This window comes from Aureococcus anophagefferens, assembly GCF_000186865.1.
Source record: "Aureococcus anophagefferens unplaced genomic scaffold AURANscaffold_5, whole genome shotgun sequence".
NCBI classification, from domain to species: domain Eukaryota; class Pelagophyceae; order Pelagomonadales; family Pelagomonadaceae; genus Aureococcus; species Aureococcus anophagefferens.
In genome coordinates this window covers 2,628,578-2,649,367 of record NW_008705565.1, presented here as the reverse complement: position 1 = coordinate 2,649,367, position 20,790 = coordinate 2,628,578, and the positions used below count along the sequence as shown (strand labels likewise).

General features: G+C 73.0%; 4 protein-coding genes across 4 annotated transcripts in view; 1 reads left to right on the top strand and 3 right to left on the bottom strand.

The window, feature by feature from the left end:
* The window catches only part of AURANDRAFT_62835 (hypothetical protein), a gene marked incomplete at both ends in the record, with an annotated part of 15,651 nt that extends 3,673 nt beyond the window's left edge, over window positions 1-11,978 (bottom strand). The window contains 5 exons of the mRNA XM_009036790.1: window positions 13-402; window positions 427-430; window positions 2,347-2,418; window positions 2,866-8,598; window positions 10,692-11,978. Coding sequence (XP_009035038.1) covers window positions 13-402; window positions 427-430; window positions 2,347-2,418; window positions 2,866-8,598; window positions 10,692-11,978 — 7,486 coding nt within the window. The remainder of the gene's footprint in view (window positions 1-12; window positions 403-426; window positions 431-2,346; window positions 2,419-2,865; window positions 8,599-10,691) is intronic.
* Window positions 11,979-13,392: 1,414 nt separating this feature from the next.
* AURANDRAFT_7012 (hypothetical protein) lies at window positions 13,393-13,833 on the top strand (the record flags this gene model as incomplete). The annotated part of the gene is made up of 1 exon (XM_009036525.1): window positions 13,393-13,833. A coding segment is annotated over one exon (441 nt), but the record flags the coding sequence as incomplete, so codon positions are not given.
* Window positions 13,834-19,143: 5,310 nt separating this feature from the next.
* Window positions 19,144-19,455, bottom strand: AURANDRAFT_8504 (hypothetical protein; the record flags this gene model as incomplete). Its single annotated transcript, XM_009036539.1, has 1 exon — window positions 19,144-19,455. A coding segment is annotated over one exon (312 nt), but the record flags the coding sequence as incomplete, so codon positions are not given.
* A 605-nt stretch (window positions 19,456-20,060) lies between these two features.
* AURANDRAFT_62833 (hypothetical protein) overlaps window positions 20,061-20,790 on the bottom strand; it is a gene marked incomplete at both ends in the record, with an annotated part of 1,269 nt that continues 539 nt past the window's right edge. Inside the window, 2 exons of the mRNA XM_009036788.1 lie at window positions 20,061-20,441; window positions 20,572-20,575. Coding sequence (XP_009035036.1) covers window positions 20,061-20,441; window positions 20,572-20,575 — 385 coding nt within the window. The remainder of the gene's footprint in view (window positions 20,442-20,571; window positions 20,576-20,790) is intronic.

Here is a 20,790-nt window from a genome sequence, read left to right as displayed (position 1 = left end):
ATTGCCTAGCACCAGACCGGAACGTCCGCGTCGCCGCGCCCGCGACGCCGCTCAGCGCCGCGAAGCCGCCGCGCGCGAGCTCGAGGCCCCGCGACGCCTGGCTCGCGGCGATCTTCCGCGCGGCCTCCGTGAGCGTGCCCACCGTGTCCTTCGTCTTCGCGACGTTGTCGTTGAGTTTCGAGGCCGTGGCGACGGAGAGGTCCTTGAGCCGGTCGAGCGCCGACGCCTCCTCCTCGGCCGTCGTCGGCGCGCTGTTCCGCGGCGTCGTCGCGGGCGTCATGACCGGCGTCGAGCCGGAATCGAAGGTGTGCGGGTCCAACATCGTTGGGCAGCGTGTGCGTTGATTTCCGTTGTGACACGGTGCACGGGAAGCTTCCGTGTGGGTGAACTTCTGCAGTTGACCTGCAATGGTCGGGCTGCCTTAACTAACCTGGAAATGGCCGACGTGCACGCGCGCAAGGCGCGCAAGGGCAAGACGACGCGGCCGCCGCTGCTGGACACGCTCGTCGAGGAGGAGCTCCAGCTCAACGCTTTGGTCGCGACGCGCCTCGAGCGCTCGAAGCCGCCGCCGCCGCCGGAGCGCCCGGCGAAGCGCGCCGTCGGCAGCGACGCGGACAAGGAGAACATCTTCCAGTGGCGCCTGAAGCGCGAGGCCCTCGGCGGCGCGGACCTGCCGCCGCCGAAGCCCGCCTTGGGCCGCGCGGCGCGGGCCGCGGCGCGGGCCGCGCCCGCGGCGCTCGGGGCCGCGCCGAAAGCGCTCGCGGCGTCCGCGTCGGCGCCCCTCTTCCCCGCACCGCTCGAGGCGCCCGACGTCGAGCCCGTCGCCGTGCTCGCAAAGTCCGGGTCCGCGCCGCACCTGCGGAAGAAGAAGCAGCCGCGGGCCGCCGCGAAGGCCGGGGCGCGCGCCGCGCCGTGCGCCGGGTCCGGCGCGGCGGCGATCAAGGACCGGCGGCGCCTCGTCAAGGAGCGCCGCGCGGAGCGGCGCGAGGAGCGGGCGCGGGAGCTCCTGGGCCGCGTCGAGGCGAAAGCCGCGAAACGCGACGGCCTCCGGCGCGCGCGCGCGCTCCTCGCGGCCGTCGCCGTCGCCAAGGCGTCGGCGACGCTGGGCTACGCGCTGAGCTCCTGCTTCGTCTACGGCGCGCGGCTCCGCGTCGCGCGCGCGCTCCAGCGGCTCTGGCGCGTCGCCGCGGCGCGGGAGCGGCTCCGGCTCACGCTGCGCCTCATCGGCGCCGTCGGCGGGAACCTGCGCTGGGTCGTCGCGAGCCGCGTCCGGCGGAAGCGCGTCGCCCTGGGGCGCATCCGCCGGTGCCTCCGGAGCGGCCGGGGCGCCGCGCACCGCTTCCGGCGCGTCGTCTTCGCGTTCCACCGCAAGGTCCGCGTCGTCCAGCGCGCGTGGCGCGACTTCGCCGCGTGCGGCGACGGGCGCGTCGAGGCGTTGCGGATCTTGTGGGCCGCCGCCGTCGACGTCGAGGTCGCGCGGGAGCGCGCGGCGTGCGACGCGCTCGAGCGCGCGGACGAGAAAGCGCGGAAGGTCCTCGTGTCCCGGAGCGCCGCGCGGGCCCAGCAGCTCGCGGACGAGCGCACGGCTACGCGCAAGCGCGCGTCCGCGGACGCGGAGCGCGCGCGGCGGTTCCGGGAGATCGGCGCGGGGCTCAAGGAGATCAAGACGCGGCTGAAGAAGGCCGACGCGCTCGTGCTGCTCGCGCACTCGCGGTCCTTCGCGTCTTCTTCCAAAATCCGCACGGCGCGCGACGCGCTCCTGTCCGTCGAGCGCCACGCCGTGCCCGACGCGCGGCGGGACGCCCTGCTGCGGGGGTTCCTGCGGGACCTGCGGCGGCGCTTCGCCGCGGCGTCCGCGGGGGTGGTGGCCGAGCGGCACCGCGCGACGGTCCACGAGGTCGACGAGGTGCGGAGCCTCCTGCGGGGCGACGCGGACGTCGCGGCCCTCGTGCCGCGGTCGAAGCGGTGCCGCACGCTGCCGCTCTTCCTCCAGCGGCGCGAGCTCCGCGACCCGCGGCTCGACGGCGGCGGCGGGCGGCGGCCGCCGCCGTCGCCGCACTGGACCGCCGTGCCCGCGACGCCGTCCGCGCGGGGCGCCGTCTTCGCCGGGGCCATGACGCCGTCACGGAGCCGCGTCTGGAAGATGCTGCGCGCGGCCGCGCCGGAGGCCGCCGAGGCGGCGGAGGCCGCGCCGAGCCTCCGCGACGCGGTCCACGCGCTCTACGTCGCGGAGCACGACCGCCAGCGGGACCGGCGGGAGAAGAAGCGCGACCGGCGCCTGCGCCGGGGGCGGCGAGGCCTCCTCGAGGACCCGTCCCTCGCGGGCCGCTCCGAGCGGTCCGTCACCTTCGCCGACGCGACGGTCGCGACGTTCCTCAGCGACGCGTCCCAGGTCGGCCCGCCGAGCCCCATCCTCGTCTAAAAGGTCGCCTTCTTAGTCTACAACACAACAACACATACAGCTCGCTCGAAGGAGAGGAATCCCCCCCCGCGCGGCAACACATCACATGGCACTCAGGCGCGGCCGCGGCCGCGGCCGCCCTTGCCTTTCCCGCCCCTGCGACCGCGGCCGCGGCCGCCCCCGCGGCCGCGGCCACCGTTGGGCTTGCCCTTGGGCGAGCGCGGAGCCGGCGCGACGCCGAAATGGTTTCGAGCCGCGAAGAAGCACGCGCGCTCGTCTTCGTCGAGTCCGAGATCCTCGAGGTCTCCCTCCTGGAGGAGTTTGATGACGTCCATTTCGAGCGCGTCCGCGTCTGCGAATGCGTCGCGCCGGTGGCTCAGACCGGCGTCCTCGAGAAAGTTCGAGGCGCTGCTCTCCGAATCCTGCGGCTCGCGTCGGCGAACGGGTTCGGGGGGCTCGAAAACGCTCGCCAGCGTCGCCAGCGTCGCCTTGAGCTGGTCAAGCTCCTGCTTTTGACTCTTCGCCTCGGCGCGGGCCGCTCGCAACGCCGCCTTGGACTCCGTCGCCAGCGTCGCCTTGAGCTGGTCGAGCTCCTGCTTTTGACTCGCCGCGTCCGCGCGGGCCGCTCGCAACGCCGCCTTGGACTCGTCGAGCTCCCGTTGCAGCGACAAACGCGCCGTCTCGGACGCGGCGAGCTTCTCTTCGGCGCGGGCCGCGCCGAGCGCCGAAGCCGTCAGTCTCCCCCCGAGCTCCTGCTGCAGCGACGAACGCGCCGCCTCGGCCTCGGCGAGCCGCTTCTCCATGGACCTCAGCTGCTCCTCCAATCGCAGCGTCGCCGCGTTGGGCTTGGGCGGCGACGGGAGCGAGGGAAAGGACTCCTCGTAGACGTCCTCCCGCACCGTCGGGAGTCCATTCGACTCCGCGTTGCGCGCGGCCAGGAGCCCGCGGAGCATGTGCGCCGCCTCGTCCGTGGCTTCGACGGACGCGGAGGCGACGAGGTAGCCGAAGTGGCCGCGCTCCGCGTGGTCCGAGATCTTCGTCTCGACGCCGCGGTCGCGCAGGATCGCCTGCTCGACGCGCTCCACCTCGCGGGCCGGCGCGCGCTTGCCCCGGAAGGGCACGAAGGCGCGCTCGAGGCAGCCGTGCGGGATCGCCTTGGTGTAGAACGCGGTGACCCCCGTGGCGCCCGGCGCCTCGACGTAGACGAGGCCGCGGTACTCGTAGCGCGCGCGGCCTCGGTCGCCGCGGCGGGGCGCGCCGTGCTTCTTGGCCTCCTGCAGCTCGCGCAGAGAGATGGTCCGCTCGACCATGCGCTCGCCCGCGTGGCGCGACGGCGCGACGGCGATCTGGGACGTCGCCGTCGACGTCGCGTGCGAGGCGGCCGTGGAGACGACGCTCGGCGGCGCCGCGGCCTCGGAGGACGCGTCCCAGCCGCCGAGGTCCCGGTCGAAGTGCTCGCAGCCGCGGAACATGGACTTCGCCGCCGCGGACGCGTCCGCCGGGGCGCGCGGCGCGGCGGCCGCGGCCATCTTCTCGTCGAGGAGGCGCCGCGCGAGTTCCCTGGCGCGGCGCGGCGCGGCCGCGGTCCTCGCGGCCGGCCGCGCGGCCGCCGGCCGCGCGGCCGCGGCCGCGCGCGCCGCGGCGAGGGCCGCGTCGGCGGCCTCCTTCGCCCGCCGCGCGTCCTCGACCGCGGCGTCGTAGGCCGCCTTGTCCGTGCGGCGGAGGTGGTCGCGCGACGCGCGGAAGGCGTCGGCGTCGCGGCCGAGGCGGCGCCACGCGTCGGCCGCGAGGCCGGGCGCGCCGGCGGCCTCGAGCGCGGCCGCGAGCGGGACCTCGCTGCCCTCGCACTCGGAGCGCGCGAGGAGGTAGGCGGCGTCGAGCGCGAGGCCCTCGGCCTCGGCGCCGGCGGCGCGCCGCGCGGCCGCGAGCGCGTCCTGGCCGACGCAGAGCAGGCGCCGCGGCTCGTCGCCGGACTTGGCGAAGCAGTCCGCCGCGCGCGTGAAGTCGCCCGCGTCGCCGCGGCGGAGGAACGTGGCGCCGCGCGCGCCCCACTCGCGCGCCTCGGACGCGCGCGCGAGCGCGAGCGCGCCGCCGGTCTTGGAGAAGACGCCGTCGTGCGCGCGCGCGACGCGGCGGTCGAGGAGCGCGCGGAAGAACGCGTCGCGCGCGCGCGGCGACTGGTCGAAGAAGACGAGGCGCTCCCGCGCGCGCGTGACCGCGACGTAGAGCTGCTTGAGCTCGTCGCTGAGCGCGAGGTGGACGCGGGCGTCGAAGGCCTCGGCGACGCGGTCGCCGAGCTCGACGCCGCACGCGCGCGCGACGGCGCCCCAGCCGCGGTCCGCGGCGACGCTGTCGGAGAAGAAGTTCCAGACGAAGACGTCCGTGAATTCGAGGCCCTTGGCCTCGAGGGGCGTCATGACGAGCGCGCCCGCGAGCTCCGCGGGCAGCTCGCGCTTCGCGGCGGCGTTGCGGACGATGATGACCTGGTTCGCGCCCATCTCCGTCACGGCGTTGCCGCCGGAGAAGACCTCGGCGACGTCGTCGAAGGCGTCGTCGGTGAAGAGGAGCGGCAGCTCGCCCGCGAAGTGCGCCCGCTCCGGCGCGACGACGTCGACGCTGTTGGGGAAGAGCGCCATCATCTCGAGGCAGAGGTTCGCGACGGCGAGCACGCCCTGGTGGCAGCGGTAGTTCGTCGTCAGGACCTTGAGCTCCGCGGGGCGCGGCACGCGCGGCGCGGCCGGCGGCCGCGCGTCGCGGGGCGCGGCCCAGTGCTCCCGGAGCCGGCGCTCGGCGCGGTCGCGCCGCCGGTGCAGCGTCGCGCGCAGGTCCGTGAAGGAGAACGTGACCTTGCAGATCGTCTGCGCCGTGTCGCCGCCGACGAGGAGGCGGTCCTCGTCCTCGAGGAGCTGGAGGAGCAGGACGACCGTCGACAGCGTGAAGTCCTGGACCTCGTCGAGCATGAGCCCGGCGAGCTCGACGCCCTCGTAGGCGCCGCCGCGGCCGAGGACCTGGGTCATGCACGACGACACGAGGTCGCAGATGTCGTAACCGCCGCACTCGTTCTTGTCCCGCTCGTAGTTCTCGAAAATGTCGTAGACCGCGTCGCGGTCGCCCCACCGCTCGTGGCCCGCGGACGCGAGGCCGGCGAAGGCGGGCGCGGTCTTCCGCGGCAGCGCGAGGTACTCGTCGCGCGTGAGCGGCTTGCCGAGCGCGCTGACGCGGGGCGCGCCCTTGACGTGCGTCAGGATCTCGGACCAGACGACGCCCGGGTCCGCGCGGACCGCGGCGCTGGGCTGCCACCAGCGCAGGAAGGCGTCCGTGGTCACCTCGCGGGACGCGGCGTCGCCCGCGGCGAATCCGAAGCCGCGCGAGCCGCGGCGCGCCGCCGGCTCGGCGCCGCGCGCGTCGCGGCTGCTCGACTCGTGCTCGCGGAGGCTCGCCTCGAGGGACGCGACGTCGGCGACGGCGCCGCCGGGGCGCGCGCCGAGCAGGGGTCGCGCGCAGGACGCGTCGACGGCCGCGAGGAGCTCCCGCGTCGTGAGGAAGAGCACGCGGGGGAGGCCGTCGTCGGGCGGGAGGTCCGCGGCGCGCAGCGACGCCGGCGGCGCATCGTCGCCGGTCGCCGGGAGGCCCAGGTAGGCGTGGCGGAGGCTGAGGAAGGCCTCGCGGACGGACGCGCGGAGCACGTTCGAGCCCGTCGCGAAGACGACGACGCCGCCGTCGCCCGCGGCGACGGCGCGGCGGTACGCGCCCCAGAGCGACTGGAGGATGATCAGCGTCTTGCCCGTGCCGCCGCGGCCCAGGAGCAGCGTCGGCGACGGGTCGGACGCCCAGGCCTCGACGTGCGCCTGCTCGTCGTGGTCGAGCTCGAAGGACGACTGCACGCCGCGCGGCGGCCCGAGGAAGTCGTGGCTCGCGGCGATGGACGCGAGCGCGGTCGTGAGCCGGAAGAACTTGCAGACGCCCGTCACGCTCACGGGGTCGGGCAGCTTGTAGTAGAGCTCGCCGGCTCCCGGCGCGCGCTCCAGCTCGTACGCGAGCGGCGACGCCCGGCCCTTGCGGTGCAGCTGCGCGATTCGCGCGGCGAGCGCCGCCAACGTCGCCGGGTCGCGCTCGTCCAGCGCGTAGACCCGCAGGACGCGCCGGTGCGCGAGCTCGCCGCCGACGTAGTCGAAGGCGCGCTCGAAGAGGACGCCGTCGCACCGGAAGAGCCGCAGCGCCGCGCCGCCGACGCGCGTCGCGCCGGGCGCCGCGGCTTCGGTCGCCACGCGCAAGACCACGTCGAGCGCGCGCCGCCGCGACTCGCCGTCGAGCTGGAAGAGCTGCGCGAGCGCCTCGGGCGCGAGGAGCGCGGGGATCTCGGGCTCGAAGGCCGCGGCCCCGTCCGTCCGCCCCGGGTCCGTCCGCCCCGGCGCGGCGCCGCGCGCCGGCGCGTCGACCTCGGCCGGCCCGGCCGCGGGCTTGAGCTCGGCGACGCGCTCGGCGACCTTCGCGAGCTTGACGGCGTCGTCGATGCGCCGCGCCTCGGCGCGCCAGTCCTTGGGCGCGCGGCGCGTGACCGACTCCATGGCCTTCGCCGACTGCGCGTCGCGGCGAGAGGTGATCGCGGCGCGGATGAGCTTCTTCGCGTCGCCGGTCGCCGTCTCGTAGGGGCTCTCGCCGCGGCGGTTCAGGAACGCGCGGCCCCAGCGGGCCCCGCGCCGGAGGAGCTCCTCGACGGCGCCCACGTCGCCGCGCGCGCACGCGCGGTGGAGCGGCGTGTCGCCGCGCGCGGTCCGCCGCCGCCAGGCGTCCGGGTCGGCGTCGAGCAGCAGCGCCGCCGCGTCCCTGGACCGCGCGACGTGGAGCGGCGTCGCGCCGAGGTCCGGGCCGCCGGCGCCGTCGGCGAGGACGTCGCGCGCGTGCTGGTGCGCGCGGACGAGGGCCTCGGGGCACGCGGCGCGCGGCGCGCGGCACTCGCCGACGCGGTCCGCGGCGACGAGCGCGTGGAGGGGCAGGCCGCCCGCCGCCGCGGCGGCGGCGAGGCGCGGCGCGACCGCGTCGAAGCCGGGGAGCGCCGCGTGCTCCGGGACCGCGAGCAGCTCGAACGCGGCGGCGGGGCCGAGCGCCGCGCCGCGCTCGAGGAGCAGCGCGCAGACGGCGACGCGCTTCGGCGACGGCGACGCCACCGCGGACCGGAGCGGCGTCTCGCCGGCGAAATTCTCGGCGTCGACGGCGCGCGCCGCGCCGCGCGCCGCGAGCAGGTCGAGGAGCGCGCCGCACGTCGCCACGGACCCGGCCTGCGCGGCGTAGTGGAGCGGCGCGCAGCCGAAGGCGTCCGGCGCCGCGAGGTGCGCCACCGTCGCGCACCTCGCGACGGCCTGCACGACCTTCGGCGGCCGCGCCAGCTGGACGACGACCGACAGCGGCGTCCGGCCGTAGTCGTCCGTCGGCGCCGGGCCCGGCGGCGTCGCGACGGCCGAGACGAGCGACTCGTCGCAGCGCGCGAGGATCGCGTGCCACGGGCTCAGGCCGTGGGGGGCGGGCCGCTCGCCGCTCGGCACGGCGCCGCCGCGGCCGAGCGCGGCGAGCCGCGACGCGACCGCGACGACGAGCCGCCGCCGCACGGCGCCGTTGAGCCCGGCCCGGCCGAAGACGTCGGCGACGAACGGCCGCGCGCCCGTCGAGGCCCAGGCCTCGAGCGCGGCGCCGTCGCAGAAGACCTCGACGAGCGCCTCGAAGATCCCCGTCATCGCGGCGCGGTTCGCCTCCGAGGAGACCTTCCAGACGTTCTCGAGCGTCGCCCGCAGGTCCGCGACGCGCACGTAGCTCACGGCGCCCTCGACGGCGAGGACCATGTGCATGCACGTGATGCCGGCGCTCTTCGCCTCGTAGATGACGCTCTCCTCCTCCAGGCGCAGCGCGTAGCGCAGCGCGTTCCCGACGAGCTCCGTGCGGACCGCGCGCAGCCGCTCGCCTTCGCCGTCGCGGCCCGCCTCTTCGTCGATCAGTCGAACCGTCAACAGGGTCTTCACGACGTCAGCCTCTTGCAGCCGAAGGGCGTCCTTGAGCCACGCGAACACGTCGCGAGCGAAGACCCCCTGGAAGCCCTGGACCGAGAACGCGCGCTTGACGCCATCCCCGCTGAGAGTGGACGAGACGAAATGCGCAAAGCTTCGGCTCGTGGCCAGCGTTGCGTCCTGGAGCCGCATGGAGGACTGGAGAACCACGGCGTAGTGCCAAACAGGTTGGAATTCTGTGATTTTCGTTTTTTTGCTCGTTTTATCGCGCTCCATTGCAATTTGCTGGAACTTCACGAGATACTCAAATTTGGAGACATCGCGCGTTTTGGTAGCTCCAAAATCCGGGATATGTGCGATTCTTCGCTCGAAGAGGCAGTCGCTCCAGCCCAGAACCTCGGCTTGGACCTCGCGGGCGACGGGTGACGTTTTGGAGTCCCGTTCCGGCGCTTTTTGATCCCCACCTTTCTTTACTTCTTTCATTCGAGTAACTGTCTCCATCATTCCAAAGGGGTGAAAAACATACACTTTGTCTCCGCTGAAAAACTCGGGCATCGCGTCACTTCCGCCGTACAGGTACAGGAGGTACGAACCACGTAACGACGCCGTATCCTCGACCAGAGTTTCCTTTTTTTTAAGACTGGCCTTTTCATGTAACCATTCAGCCCAACGTCCGATGGCGCCCGCCTCGGCTGGATCGACCGACTCGCCTTCATCTTTGGGGTCGTCTTCTCGATTATCCTCGGCCTGGGCGATCGCATTCATTCGCGCCTTGTCTCGAGCCTTTTCCCTTCGAGTCTTTTGATTTTGAGTTTCCTCAGACTGGCGCTTGACTACGCGTTTCCGCTGCTTGAGAACATCATCTTCCCAGGATGCGCCGTCGGCGAGTGCGCGGCGAAGCACCTCCAATCGCCGGTCGCGTTCACTCGCAAGGAGCATTCGATGGACGACGGATGCCGCGATGCCGGACTGCCTTTGGCTAGTTAATGGATAAAGTACGGTTTGGCTGTCATCAAGGCTCTTGGCAGCGACGTCTAAGAAGATTGAAGCCAGCGAAGGCCGCGCCTGCGATTTCCACATGCGGGTAAACAAGTTCTGAATCTTCTTCTCGCCAGGAAGTGGTACCGCGAGCAGCTCCCCGCTCAGCTTGCCCGAATGATTTAGCGGATTGACATTCACGGCCGTTTCCTGAAACGCCAACGCGTAGCCGCGGTTGACCACGTTCTGGAGCTGCGGCGGAAGCGCCAAGCCGCTCGCCGAGTAGTCCTTGGGCCCCACGAGCGAGCCGCTCGCCGAGTAGATCTTTGTCTTCGCGAGCGACTCGGTGGCCATCGCGGCCCATGCGCACAGTCGCCGCGAAAGCAGCTGCTCCCGCCCCTCGCGCACCATTTCGAGCTTGACGGCGGCGAGCGCTTTGGCGGCGGACCCAGCCTCGGCCCCGGCCACGGCCGCGGCGAGTCGATCCGCGCCAACCTCACGCAGGACGCGGTCCAAGGCCACGCCTGCGGTAGGACAGCACCCTCCGGTGTCTTCCATCCACGAGAACTCGACGAACGCGCCGGCCTCGGCAGCGGCGGAATCGTGGACATCGGGAGGCCACGCGCGCGCGCCCGACGTCGGCTCTAGAAACTGGGGGCGTGCCCGTTCGACGCCACCGTCGCGCAGCAGCGCGTCGCGCGCTGCGACAACGCGCCGCGTGTTGCGATCCGCAGAATCGCCGCAGAGCGCGACCGCAGCGTCGATCTCCGCGGTCGCTGCGCCGTGCGCCGCCCACGCGCGGCCCGGCGCTGCCGCGCCCTTGGCCCAACTGTCGGCAGCTATCAAAGCCTCGCGCACGACGCGCAGTCGCTCGTGCGTGCGCTTCGCACGAATGTACACTCGCCCGACGGGCGCCAAGCCGACGAGACGCGATGCCATGCCGCGCCATCGACGCGCCGCGTCGGCCGCGCTGAGCGCCGCGGCTGCGGGGTCCGGCGCCTGACCTGCTGCCTCCATAGCCGCTGCGCGGCACCGCGTAGTGGTGCCTAGACGCCGCCCCACCTCCGCGGGTGGCGCTCGCGCCGATGGTTCAGGGGACTTGCCCATCACCTGGGGCCGGGTGCAGCGGCCATCGGCGAGACTTTCGGCGAGCGCGACTGCTACGCGAGCCATGTGGCGAGGGCGAAATGGCCCGTACCGATGTGTCTCGTCGTCGTATGTTGCCAAGCCGCGTCATATGCTGCCCAAACCCGGGTCTTCCCGCACCCCCGGATTCGAGCCGCGAACCCGCGCTCGTGTTAGCAGGGGAAGACGCCCATGACGCGGTTCGAGTCCGGGTCCCGCGCGGCGTTGCGGCTCGAGTCGACGGACCGGCCGCCGCCGCCGGCGCAGAAGAAGGAGTCGAGGCTCACGTAGGGCACCATGCACCGCTTCCGCGCGGCCATGAGCGCGAAGGCGAGCCTCGACAGGTTCGACGTGAATTTGCCGACGAAGCCGTCGCACCGCGCGAGGAGCAGGAGGTCCGCGGCGAAGCCGTAGTACTCGGTCCAGGGCTCGACGAGGACGGCGTGCTTGCTCGTCGCGGCGTAGGCGTGCTCGAGGCGCTGGACCTCGCCGAAGACGCTCGGGTCGACGCGCGGCGACCGCCGCGCGACGACGTTGAGATGGCCGAGGCCGCGCCGCGGGAGCTCGGCGACGAAGGCCGCGAGCGCCGCGTCGCTGTCCGTCGCGACGACGACCGTCGCGTAGCCGTAGCGGCGCGCGAGGTCGCCGACGGGCGCCGCGTAGGCCTCCGCGGGCGTGCAGACGCGGCCCGTGGCCTCGCCGTCGCGGCAGCTGTCGCCGTGGCGCAGGTGGACGCCGAGCCAGGGCCGCGGCGCGTCGCCCAGGCCGAGGAGCGCCGCCTCGCCCTCGACGGCGTCCGCGAGCCCCGGCGACGGCGTCGCGAACGCGGCGTAGCTCGCCGCGAAGGACCAGAAGCGCGCGGCGCCGCTCGCCCCGTCGCCGACGAGCCGCTCCGGCCGCCGCGGCGCGCGGGGGTCGGCCGGCGGGCCCGGGGGCGGCCGCTTGCGCCGGTTCGTCGGCGGCGGCGGGCACGCGGCGAGCGGCGCGGCGCACGAGCCCGCGCCGCCGCCGAAGGCGTCGAAGAAGCACGCCGTCGACGCGTTCGCGCCGACGCAGCGCCGCCGGTCGCGGTCGACGACGGCCCGCGCCGCGGCGACGCGCGCGTCCGACGCCGCGTCGAGCGCGAAGAGCCGCTGCGCCGCCGCGCCTCTCAGCGCCGCGTGCATCGGGACCGCCGGGAACTGGCGCTTCGCGACCATGGTCCGCGCGCGCAGCACGGACACGGCGAGCTGGGACCCGAACCCGAAGTTGTGCGGCGCGACGTCGCCGGCGCAGGTGGCGAAATAGCACAGCGTCTCGCCGAGCGTCCGCCAGTCGTCCAGCGCCGCGGCGGCGGCGGGCGTCGGCGCGTCGGACGCCTCCGACGGCGACGGCAGGTAGGACATGTTCCGGTAGGGGTCGACGACGCCGCCGCCGTCGAAGCAGAGCTCGCTGCTCGCCGCGACGGCCCACAGGAAGGCGTGCAGCCAAACCATCATGGGCAGCCCCAACTGGCCGCTCGGCCGCCCGGGGGTCGCGCGCCTCCCGTCGCGTGCCGTCCGGAGCACCGCAAACCCCCCTGGGGGAGGCCCTCTAGCTGTTAACCTCTCCTAGCCTAGCTGTGGCAACGTTGACACAGATCGCTCATTGAACCGCGCGATGTACCATCATCTCCGCCCCGTGGCTGCCCGCCTGCTCGGCGGCGTGGCAGTGTGCGGTGGCGGCGTCGCGCTGGCCAAGGCGCAACGCGAGGACGAGTGCGACGCGACGGTCGATTACATCGTCGTCGGCGCTGGCTCGTCGGGCTGCGCCGTGGCCGCGCGCCTCGCCCAGGGTGCGCCACATTGCTCGACGCTGCTGCTCGAGGCCGGCCAGGACGACGACGTCGCTCAGATCCAGACGGCGGTCGACTACTTCGGCAAGGTCGAGCACGTCTTCGGCAGCGACAGAGACTGGATCTACGGGTCCGAGCCGCAGCCGGAGATCGGCGGCCGGGGCCTCTACTGGCCGCGCGGCAAGGTCGTCGGCGGCTGTTCGTCGTTCAACACCATGGTCTTCCTGCGCGGCGACCCGCGGGACTTCGACCACTGGGCGCGGCTCCTCGGCGACGCGAGCTGGGCCTACGACGCCGTGTTGCCCTATTTCAGGAGGGCGGAGACGCACCCCGCGGGCCCTTCCGAGCTGCACGGCGCCGCGGGCCCCATCACGGTCGCGCCGCTGGACCACCCGTGGCACCATCCCGACGACGCGTCGAGCTTCGCGACGAAGGCCTTCGTCCGGGCCGCGGTGGCCATGGGCGTTGCCGCGAACCGCGACTTCGCCGCGACGACGTCCGGCGTCGGCTGCAACGACGTCAACGCGCGCGGCGGCCGCCGCTGTTCGACGTCTGCCTACCTCAAGATGGTCGGCGCCTACCCGCGCGCCGGGCAGACGGAGGCGGCGTCGCCGTCGGGCGCGCTCCGCGTCGAGCTCGAACGCGAGACGCGGGAAATCCTCTGGGACCGCGGCGGCGCCGTCCCCCGCGCCGTCGGCGTCGAAGTAGCGCGGCGCGGCGGCGCGGTCCGGCGCTACCGCGCGCGGCGCGAGGTCGTCGTCTGCTGCGGCGCCGTGAACAGTCCGCTGCTGCTGCTGCGGTCGGGCGTCGGTCCGAGGAAGGACCTCGAACGACGCGGCATCCCCGTGGTCCGCGACGCGCCGGGCGTCGGCCAGCACCTCATCGACCATCTGCACGTGCCGCTGTCGTACCGCGTGGCCGGCGGCGTGACGCCGCACTCGCACAGCAACATCTGCGAGGGCTCGATGTTTACGCGGCTCCGGCCGGCGGCCGGCGACGCCCGGGGCGACGCGCCGGACCTCCAGGTCCATTTGGGTACCGTGTTCTTCCACCCCGACGGCTTCAATCCGATAGGCGAAGGCTTCACGCTGACGCCGTCGCTGATCCACCCGCGGTCGCGCGGCTCCGTGTGTTTGAGGGACGACTCGGACCTGCCGCTCATCCGCCCCAACTACCTCACGGACCCCGAGGGCTACGACCTGAAATTGCTGGTGGATGGGGTCAAACTCTGCCGGGACTTGGGGCGCCGCATCTGCGCGGACGTCGGCGCGACGGAGGTCCACCCGGGCCCGGCCGTCGAGACGGACGCCGACGTCGAGGACTACGTGCGCAAGTACGTCTCGACGATGTACCACCCCGTCGGCACGTGCCGCATGGGCGACGTCGTCGACGCGGCCCTGCGCGTACGGGGCGTCGCCGGCCTCCGCGTCGCCGACGCGTCCGTCATGCCCGACATCGTCGGCTGCAACACGAACGCGACGTGCGTCATGATCGGCGAGCGGTGCGCGGACCTCGTCCTCACCGCGGAGCCGCCCTAACGAGAACCATAGAGCTCCAGTTTGTTGAACTGCAATGACGACTTCAAGCTTGTCACCAACTCACGCATGATGGTGGTGCGACTCTCTGCGTTCGTCGTCATCGCCCACGTCGCGCAGGCCCTGCGCCCGTGTCAAACCCTCCCGAGAAGACGCACGGCCCTCGCCTCCGTGGCACCACCACCGCCGGACCTCGGCGTCATCGGCGCCGCCTGGGAGCTGACGCCGAACACCGACGACTTCGTGCTCACCCTCGAGCACGAGGCGCCGCCGGTCTTGCGCATCGACGGGTTCCTCACGAGCGACGAGTGCGCCACGTGCGTGCGGACGGCCTGCCGCGACGACGTCGAGGAGTGCACGGAGTATTTGAACAACCGCGTCAACACGGACGACACCGCCGCCGAGTCCTCCGGCTACACCGCGGAGCAGGCCAAGGAGGCCGTCGAGTGGAGCGGCGGGGCGACGTCCGGGCGGCGCGTGCGCATGCCCGAGGAGGTGCTCGACATGATCGCGCCCAAGGCGCTGAAGCTGCTCGGCCTGGAGCACCGGAACTACCGCTTCGCCGAGGAGTTGTACTACCGGCCGGACCGCGCGACGGTGCTCATCCGCGACGCGACGGTCGTGCGCTACCGCGGCGGCGAGGGCGTCGCGCCCCACGTCGACGGCAAGGACGCGACGCTGTTGGTCTACCTGAACACCGTCGAGCCGGGCGGGGGCGGGCGCACGGTCTTCCCCGAGGACGGCCTCGCGTTCCCGCCCGTCGGCGGCAACGCGCTCCTCTACGACTCGCGCCTGGACCTGCTCCACTTCGCCGAGCCCGTCGAGGACGGCCACGAGAAGTGGATCCTCCAGCTCCTGATCGACCACCGGCTCCCGCCGGGCCACGAGCGCATGCCCCTCGTCGACTGGGACACGGGCATGATCATTCCCGGGTAAAAGCGGCGGAACTCTGCTTTTTTAGGGGAGCTACCGGATAGCGTCGCCTCAGGTCGATGCAACTTAACTTCAAGCACGGTGTTGCCTTCGATCTGGAAGCGGCCGGGCGCCGCGGGCAGTGACTGTGGCAACGGGCTCGCGTTGCCCGTGCCAGGCGCGCGTGCGCGCCCCTCGTACGCGTAGCATGCGCATCGTCGCGCTCGCACTCGCAGCGCTGCCAACCCGCGCATTCATCCATCCAACCACGAGACCAGCGCACACGCCGCGCCGCTCCAATCCCTGGGACCCGCCGGCGCCGGAGGCCTACTACGAGGTGCGCTTCACGCCGCCGCGGGACGTCGTCTACGAAGGGCCGGCGTCCGCCGCGGCCAAGGCGCTCGCCGGCGAGACGCGGACGCACCGCTGCGCGTCGCTCTTCGAGGCGAACGCGCTCGCGCGGCGCGTGACGGTCGCGTCGCCCGCCGCGGCCGTCGCGACGTTCAAGGTCACGGAGAGCAGCGTGCGGCTCCTCGACGCGTCGCGCTCCGTCGCGCCCGCCGACGCGGCCGACGCGTGGGTCGGCGACTTCTCCGACGTCGTCGCCGCCGCGGCCAAAGGCGCGGCGTCGCCCGTCGGCGGCGACGCGGACCGGCAAAAGGTCTGGGACGACGCGCTCCAGGACCTCGCGGAGGAGGAGGCGGCCCAGGCGAAGACGGACGTCGACCGCGCGTGGAGCCGCTACCTCGCGTCGTTGCGCGTCACGGAGGAGCTCGACGTCACGATCGTCGGCGGCGAGGACGGCGTCCGTCCCTGCGACCTCTGCAACGGCAAGGGGTACCGCGCGCAGTTCGGGGACGAGTTCCCCTGCGACTGGTGCGGCGGCACGGGCATTATGCGACGGTAGCCTAGATCACCTCGGTTGGGCGAGCGCGACAGCCCGGCGCGGCCGCCTAGATCTCGATGAGGAAGCGCGACATGCAGATGGCGAAGGCCTGGCTCGGGGAGAACGGGTGCGTGAACTGGACCTCGTAGACGTCGTTGGAGCCGCCGCCGTAGGCGCGGACCTTGGCCATCTGGAGCGCGGGCTCGGGCGGCGCGTCCTCGTCCTGGGCGATGAGCTTGAAGTTCTTGCGGCTCTTGACGGCCTCGGGCGACGGCTGGAGGCCCGACGCGACGTCGAAGCGGCGCACGGGCCGCGCGTCCTTGCGCCGCGCCATGATGTCGGCCATGGAGTCGGCGTTGATGATGGCCAGCTCCTGGTGCGCGATGGACTCGCGCGCCTCCGTCGGCCGCCACTCGTTCGCGTCGCCGCGCGTGCCCGGCGGCGGCGGCAGCGGCACGGACACGGCCATGAAGGACGGGTGCGTCGCCGCGTCGATGGCGACGACGCCGCGCTCCCGCGCGAGCTTCTCCGGCTTGCCCGCGACGTCGATGGGCAGGCCCTGGTCGTGGAGCACGAAGCAGTGCGAGAGGCGGCCGAGCGCGACGCCCGGCTCCGGCGTCGTCAGGCGGCCCACGTAGGTCTCCGCGTTGCGGGGCCAGGGCGCGCCCTCGATGTCGTCCTTGCTCAGGGAGATGCAGCAGTCGGCCACGTCGAAGGCCTTGGCCCAGAGCGTGTGGTGCTCGCCGCCGCCCTCGAAGGACCGCCACGTCCGCGCGCCCGCGAGCGCCGCGCCCGCGTCGTCGTCGTTCCGGACGATGGTGAAGCAGTAGTGGCGCAGCGACTTCTTCATGAGCTTGCCCATGCGCTCGCCGCCGGACGTGATGCGCCGCAGCTCCGCGCGGACGCGGCAGCCCTCGGGCGCGGCCTTCGTCGCCCAGACCATGGGCACCGCGTGGGGGCCCGCGGGCCGGCGGGCGCTGGGCCCCCAGCCGTGGCCGCCGCCGGGCGCGGACCGCGTCGACGCCAGGCCCTGGGGCGTCGGCGGGGGCGCGTCGCACGCCGCGGCCGACAGATCCTCGGACGTCTCGACGACGGCCCGTAATAACCGGACGACGTCCTCGAGGTCGAGCTTCGGCACGTCGGCCTCCCGCGCTGCGTCGTCGATGGCGTCGTCGACGGTTTGCGCCGCCTGCGTGCGCCGGAGCCGCTGCAGGTCCCGGAGGAGCGTCGCCGCGCGGCCCGTCGCCTTCTTCAGCGAGTCGAGGACCGCCGTCGGCACCACGGAGCTCTCGACGGGCGGCGCTCCGCGGCCGTCCTGGGAGCCGAAGAAGGAGCCCTGGCTGCTCCGGTTGTCGCTGCTCCGCAGCGGGTTCGCCGCCGGGCGGTGCGCGCCGCGCTGGTAGGCCGGGCTGCTCGCGTCGCTCCGGTCGTCGGCCGTGCGCCGCTCGTCGTCCTCGGAGTCGAAGTCGCCGTCGTCCCTCGCCCAGGACCGCTCCGTCGGCCGCCGCGGCGGCGACCGCGAGCTCGGCGGGCGCATGGCGTCGAGGCGAGGGCAGCCCGCGCGCCGCAGCCACTCACCTTAACTCGAGAAGCAAGCTGTGGGCAACGATTCAACGACGCGGCCGCATCGGCCCACGAGCTGCCGCAGCTGCGAGCGATAGTAGTCGTCGCGGCGCCGCACGCTCCCTCGCAACAACCATGGGCCACAAGGGCCGCCAGGGCCTCACGCGCAAGGCGCAGCCCGGCCGGAGCCGGTCGAAGATCGTGAGCAAGTTCACGTCGACGCAGAACGTCGACAAGCAGATGAAGACGTCGATCAAGGCGAAGGGCCACCAGCCCCGGCGCAACGCCCGCGCGCCGCGCACCGTCGACGTCGCCAAGCGCGCCAAGCTCGCCCGCGAGCCGTCGCCCGCCGAGCCGCGGCCCGACGGCCGCTTCGAGTTCAGCCACCCGGCGCGCCGCGGCCGCGCGACGGCGCGACGATAGGCGGCCCGCCGCGACGCGCGACGCGCGCGTCGCGCGACGTCCCAGCGTAAGCTCCCGTCCACGACGCGCATCGCGACCTTAGAGCCAGGGCAGCCAGGGCGCCGCGACGCCGGCGCTCGGCGCGTGCTTCGGGCACGCGGCGCACGCGTAGTCGTCGCCCTGGTAGGGCGGGTCCCACTGCATCGGCGGCACGCTCGCGTCCGCGAAGTGCGCGAGGCGGCCGAGGAGGTTGGCGAGCAGCGGCGCGTCGAGCGCCGCGACGACGTTCGTCGTCTCGGACGGGTCCGCGGTGAGGTTGTAGACCGCGAGGCCGTCCGGCGAGAAGTCGGCGGGCATGCCCGGCCCCGCCGACGGCCCGCTCGCCGCCGCGCCGTCGGCGCCGGCGACGGCGTAGCAGAACGCGAGCAGCTTCAGCTCGCCGACGCGGAGCGCGGCCTTGGGCGCCTTGGCCTGGCCCGCGTCGCGGAGCGGGCTCAGGCCGTACAACACCTCGGTCCGCGGCGAGGGCGCGCCGAGGGCGACGGCGTCCCAGACGTCGAACCCGTCGAGGCCCGCCGGCGCGTGTCCCGTCGCCAGCGCGACGAGCGTCGGGTGCCAGTCCGTGACGTGGAAGAGGCCGGCGCTCCGGGCGCCGCGCCGCGCCGCCGGGACGCGGTTCCTCGACGAAACGAAGGCCGCGACGCGCGTCCCGCCCTCCCAGAGGAAGCTCTTGACGCCGCGGAAGGGGTGGTTCCGCGCGATGTAGTCGCCGTCCCGCGTGTGGTCGACGCTGTCCTTCCCGAACGCGGGCGCGCCGTTGTCGCTCGTGAAGACGACGACCGCGTCGTCGAAGCGGGCCGCGTCGAAGCTTTTGGCCGCGTCGACGATCGCGCCGACGGCCGCGTCCATCTCTGTGATGTAGCCGAAGAGCGTCCGCTCGGCGTCGGAGAATTTCTTGGCGGCGTATTTCGCGCGGAACGCGGGCGTCGTCGTGTAGGGCCCGTGGACGTTCTGGAAGGCGACCTCGAGGAAGTAGGGCGTCGTCGTCCGCGCCGCGAGGAACGCCGACGCCGACGCCGCGAGGACGTCGCTCGACTTCGTGCGGTTCGCCGCCGGGGCCGGGACGCCGTCCTCGAACCAGTCGTAGCCCGCGTAGCGCCCCGCGCAGGTGAAGTTGTCGTCGGCGTCCGGCGAGCCGGCCTCGCAGCACCTGTGTGGACATCAACCACTCGTTTGGGACGTCCCGACCAAACTTTGAAATTCTCGAGCTCGGTCAATTCGAAGTCGATTCGGCTGATCTTTGGACGAATCGATGGCTCTCGTCGAGTTCTCGGAGCACGGCCGAAGAGGCCGGTCCAAACCCTTTCGATTACGCGCACATTGACGTCGAGTTGAAGATTTGATTTCCACACGGCGCGGCACGCGGCGACGTGCGTGAACGCGCTCTCGCAGCCCTGGTAGTAGCCCACGTGGGTCCCGAAGCCGCGGGACAGGGGCGTGAATGCGTCGGCGTGCATGCCCAGGTGCCACTTGCCGAAGAGCGCCGTGTCGTAGCCCGCGGCCTGCAAACGCTCGGAGACGAACGCGTGCTCGAGCGGCACGGACCACGGCGTGTCCCAGTAGATGACGTTGGACTGCGTGCCGAGGCGCGCGGTGTACTTGCCCGTCATGAGCGAGCTGCGCGTCGGGCTGCAGATGGGCGCGACGTAGTACTGCGTGAGCACGACGCCATCGGCGGCCAACGCGTCGAGGAACGGCGTCTCGATGCCGCGCGTGGCGTTCATGAAGTTCACCTCGTTGTAGCCCAGGTCGTCGGCGACGACGAGCCAGAGGTCGGGCGGCGCCGCGCCGGCGGACGCCGCGACCAGCAGCGGGGCGCAGCGCGAGACCATCATCACGAAGAATCGGCAGCCCATAAGCCGTGCTTGAACCTAGCTAGGCCTCGAGCGCCTCGTGCTCGCAGAGCACGCGCGATGGGCAGCCTCTCGACGATCGTGGCGGCCTCGTGCCTGTGGGCTCCGGCGTCCGCTGCGGGCCTCGCGGACCACGACTGGCCCATGTGGGGCCAGAACGCGCAGTACACGTCCTACAAGGGCGTCGTCGCGTCGGACGCCGGCGACCGCGCCGAGTGGACCATCGCCGCCGGCGACCGCGTCGTCGGCAGCCCCGCCGTCGCCTTCGGGCGCGTCTACTTCGGCAGCGACGACGGCGTCTTCCGCTGCGCGAACAAGACGACGGGAGACGTCCTCTGGACCTTCGCGGTCCCGGCGCAGCCGGCGTGCGACCCGAACTGGTGCGAGCACGGGCTGTGCGCCTGCGAGAAGATCCGCAGCTCGCCGGCCGTCGACGACGCGGGCGCGGTCTATTTCGGCGCCTACGACCACAACGTCTACAAGCTCGACGCGACGGGCGCGGAGGTCTGGCGCTTTTCGACGGGCGGCGCGGTCTACGGGCCCGTCGCTTTAGATACGGACGGCACGGCCTTCGTGGGCTCCTTCGACGGCTTCGTGTACGCCGTCGACGGCGCGACGGGCGAGCAAAAGTGGCGCGCGGACGTCGGCGCGCACGGCGACGCGGGCTGGGGCCTCGCGCCCGGGCCGTCGGGCGCGGCGTCGCTCGTCGTCGGGCAGACGAACGAGGGCGGCAAGTGCTCGTCCTGGCCGCCGCCGGACGTGCCCTCCTGGAACGGCAGCCACTCCTGCGCCGACGACTGCGGCCAGTGCCACGCGCTGGCCCTCGACGCGAAGACGGGCGAGGAGGTCTGGCGGGCGGCGACGAAGGGCCCCGGCGGCGGCGGCACGGTCGCCGTCGGCGCGGACGCCGTGTCCTACCTCCTCGGCGACTGGTCCGGGACGGTGTCGGGCGTCGAGATCACGTCCGGCGCGAATCTGTGGAGCTTCGACTTCGGGGGCGACGTCGAGTCGCGGCCCGGGCTCCACCCGGACGGCACGGCGTACGTCTCTGTGTGCAAATCAAATCTTCAACCCGACGTCAATGTGCGCGTAATTGAACGGTTCGGACCAGACTTTTTGGCCGTGCTTCGAGAACTCGACGAGAGCAATCGATTCGTCCAAAAATCAGCCGAATCGACTTCGATTTGACCGAGATAGAGAGGTTTGAAGTTTTGCTGGACGCGTCCATTCCACTGGTTGATTTCCACACAGGTACGTCTCCAC